General features: G+C 36.4%; 1 protein-coding gene across 1 annotated transcript in view; it reads left to right on the top strand.

Annotated features, from left to right (window-relative positions):
- Positions 1-2,811, top strand: part of LOC108369373 (protein odr-4 homolog) — a 37,783-nt gene extending 34,972 nt beyond the window's left edge. Inside the window, exon 5 of the mRNA XM_017624467.1 lies at positions 1,869-2,811. Coding sequence (XP_017479956.1) covers positions 1,869-2,739 — 871 coding nt within the window. The 3' untranslated portion in view covers positions 2,740-2,811. The remainder of the gene's footprint in view (positions 1-1,868) is intronic.
- The last annotated feature ends 902 nt before the right edge of the window (positions 2,812-3,713 follow it).

Genomic DNA, 3,713 nt, shown 5'->3' with positions numbered 1-3,713 from the left:
TCCTTTACATGGCAGCTGTAGTAGACGTCGCAAGGCCCCAGACATTGTTTGCCTTGCCCCGTCCAACGCATTTCTTGGATGGCGGTGATGTCAGCTTTTGTCCTTACGAGGACATCAACCAGCCGGGCAGAGGCACCTTCCCCATTAAGGGTCCGGACATTCCAGTTGCATGCCCTCAAATCGTAGTCCTTTAAACGTTTGCCGTGGTCGTCATCATAAGGTAGCAGAGGAAGAGGGAGGCCCCCACTGCGATGGAAAGATCAGGTGGAGAAGGACTTGGCTTCACTTGGCGTTTCCAATTGGCGTCAGTTGGCACAGAGGAGAAATGACTGGCGTGCTTTGCTTAACTCGGCCAAAATCGCTTAGGCGGTTACAGCGCCAAAAAAGAAGAAGCAGAAGATGTATGGAGTTAATTCGACTTAGGTTAAAAGGATAGGATAGGATAGGATGCTTGGGAGTTAATGGAGTAATTGGAAAATACGTTATTAACTATATAAACCCCCTCTAGCTCCGCCCCTATTAATTTCCAGCAAAAATTGTTTACACCTTTCAATTCAGTAAAAAGGGGCGGACCACGCCCACTTGTTTCTTTCCTCAACGGCCGCTTGTTCCAAAAATACTATTCCAAATTTCGAAGAGTACGAGAGCACCCCATTGCAAAGTGGTAGCATGCATGGGTAGCAAGCAGCGAAATTGTGTATCAAATAGTGCTTTTAAGGAATAGTGAACGGCTTTTTGATGTATTTTCAATCTTTATATACTTAAAATGAAATTTGTTAAACCAAAATTCAATTTCCCAGTGTTTGCATTTAAATAACAAAAACAAAAACAACGCGAATCAGCTGTTTCTCAAATTCTGGGCACGAAATGTGGTGATTTGCGTTCCCGTATTTCTGGACTTTGCTCAATTTTTGAGAGCAAACTTTTTGCTTATTCTCTAATTACCGGATCCGGTCCGGATTGTTAGGGAAAGAACCTAAATACAATAACAAGAGACAGCAAAAAAAAATGAAGTGAGCGAGATAATGAGAGAAATATGCAGCAATTCCAACAACAAAACAACTAGCACAGGCTCGCATTTATCTTGCTGTGCTATTTTGCAAAAAAAATACATGGATTTCAACGTTGCATATTTTGCAGCGATAGGAAATGTTTCCCATGTTTCTTTTTGTTGTGTGGTTGCAAGTATGTAATGCAATCCGTGCTACGTGCAATGGCTTTGCAAGATTTGGAGAATACCCCTAATATAAATAATAATGCTGAATATATATATGTCGCATGCGTTCCTTGTGTTGACATGCGTAGATTTGATGCATGATTTGATTTGAATTTATTCGACAGGGTCTTCATATATCACTTTCAAACATGTATAAGCGACATGATATAAACTGGCACTTGCATGATGTGGCACATGTCGCTACGTTTTATAGTTCAACATTTGCAGTCCTTTAATACATATCTGTGCCATTCAATTAAAGTAGCCTAAGTTCGGATATGCACTTTTCCCTTTAAAGCAACATTTCATTGTGGTTCCAAACAATAATTTAACGTTTAACCAGCCATAGGTATAGTTCAAGATACCGTTTTAATAGAAGTTTAATAAAAATATAAAAATTGTATGTATGTGATTATTTTTTAATTGAAAGTCAAACCTTCTAAAGTCACTTAAGGTACTTTAATTGAATGGCATAGATATGTATATATGTACTGTTACTGCGGAGATTTTTAGTAATGGGTGTATATTATTAATCCTAATCACAGGTAGCCACGTAAATTTAATTTTTAAATTAGGTCATATGCCTAATGAGTTTAAAAGCTTAGCATTTTTTTAAACAGGATATATTCACTTAATTTATTTCAATTTACAGGGGAGGTTCATTTGCATCAATGAATTGCTATTTTTTGGATAAACCTATTGATTGGTATGCGTTTGAATGTTGCTACGAACTGGACGACATTTTTCCAATTTTTGATGACACACGTAAAATTAACATCGAGGATCAATTTCAACGTGCTATATCTTCAATGAAGCAAAGCTTGTCCAAATGTGAAATTTTTATAGAAAACGCGTTTGTGGATGATTCTTTATCATTGGAAGAATTTGTGACTATCAATCGTAAAAACGAAGCTAATGAAAACTATAAGGCAACTTTATTTCTACCTGTCAAGTGTCATCAAGGTAGCGAAAACTTTATTAAAGTAAGAAAATTCAAAGGTACCATTCGCCTTACTGGCGTTATTTCTTCGCGAATATGGTGCACTAAAACCAATGTTTTGGGCGATGTTAAGCGATTTTTGCGGAACGACATATTACGTTCATTGGCGGCACGTATCCAAGTTTACTGCGATGGTTTGACCGATCCTCATGTTAGCAACGATGTTATTTTTATAAGTGAACCCCCACGGCGCATATTTTTTAACATATTCGTCGATGGAACAATTAATGCAATACAATTTTCAGAATACATATTTCGAGGAGAAGCTCCAACTGTAGCTGTTGCGCAGGCTAAACAAGTTCTTGATTTAGACGTCAGTTCAGAGAATATAGTGACAGACATGGAGGGCTTACCTGACGATGAAATATTTAGTGACATGTCATTATCAAACTTACAGAAGACTTCTACCCAACAAATTGGCAATTCAACAAAATACTTAACAAGATCAATTTATATTTTGAGTATTTCATTAACGCTTTTGATTCTTTTGTTGTCTGTTTGGATGCATTACTTCTTTCATTGACTGCATTTGGATATGCACATATTTTATTCTTTACAAATAACCTTAAATAAATAGCATTCAGAAATCTATTAATCCCCAGAGCTTTATTTGGTTTACTTGGCTAAAATACAGCAGATCTATACAAAGTTTTGCTAAAATATTGCTAGAAATCACACATTATTTTAACTTTTTCTTTAATTATACTATAAAATAACCTATGTCGAGCCTTTTCCTTAAACTGTACACCATTGCGACATACAGGACTAAAATGGAGAGTCCCATTGAAATCTCCATATGAACTGTAAGTATTTATTGTTTTTAGGAAAAATTCACGCATTTTAAGTACTCCTCCAATGATTTTCTTTCGTTATATAAGGTAAAATTAGTGCAAAAAAATTTAGAAAAAAGTTTTTTTTTTTACTGCGGTCGCCCCTCGGCAGGCAATGGCAAACCTCCGAGTGTATTTCTGCTATGAAAAACAGCTTCTCATAAAAATACCATCGCCGTTCGGAGTCGGCGTAAAACTGTAGGTCCATCCACTTTGTGTGAAAACATCAAGGCTTACGCCACAAATCGGAGGAGAAGCTCGGCCAAACACTAACATATGTGTAAGCCCCAATCTATTATTATTATATAAGGTAAATTGGGTTTCTTTTTTTTAATAAAAGAACAAAAAAATATAGCTGTGAAACAGTGTTTTAATTATTATAGCAGAAAACTATTACGCTGCATATTTCAAACATTTCGGGAAATCTACATACACTTTGAATACGCCCGCTCACACAGTGAGAGAAATTATGAAAAAGCTGGTCAATATTCCAAAAATTAAAGTTGTCCGACTTTTGCAAAACGTGGTAATTTGTCTAGAGGAAGGTCCATTGCGTAGTGGATGAAAAGTATAAGGCACCGTTTTTTTGTATCTTCTCACTAGAGCAGTTTGAACTTGCTATTCTCAATAAAGTTTGTGCTGCTTTTTCGTTGGCTCTAAAATTGTG

Source organism: Rhagoletis zephyria, unplaced genomic scaffold (genome assembly GCF_001687245.7).
Source record: "Rhagoletis zephyria isolate East Lansing unplaced genomic scaffold, Rhagoletis_zephyria_1.1 Rzeph_scaffold_03634, whole genome shotgun sequence".
In the NCBI taxonomy this organism is placed as follows: Eukaryota; Metazoa; Arthropoda; class Insecta; order Diptera; family Tephritidae; genus Rhagoletis; species Rhagoletis zephyria.
Note: the sequence above shows the minus strand (reverse complement) of the source record. Positions and strands in the feature narration are given on the sequence as shown.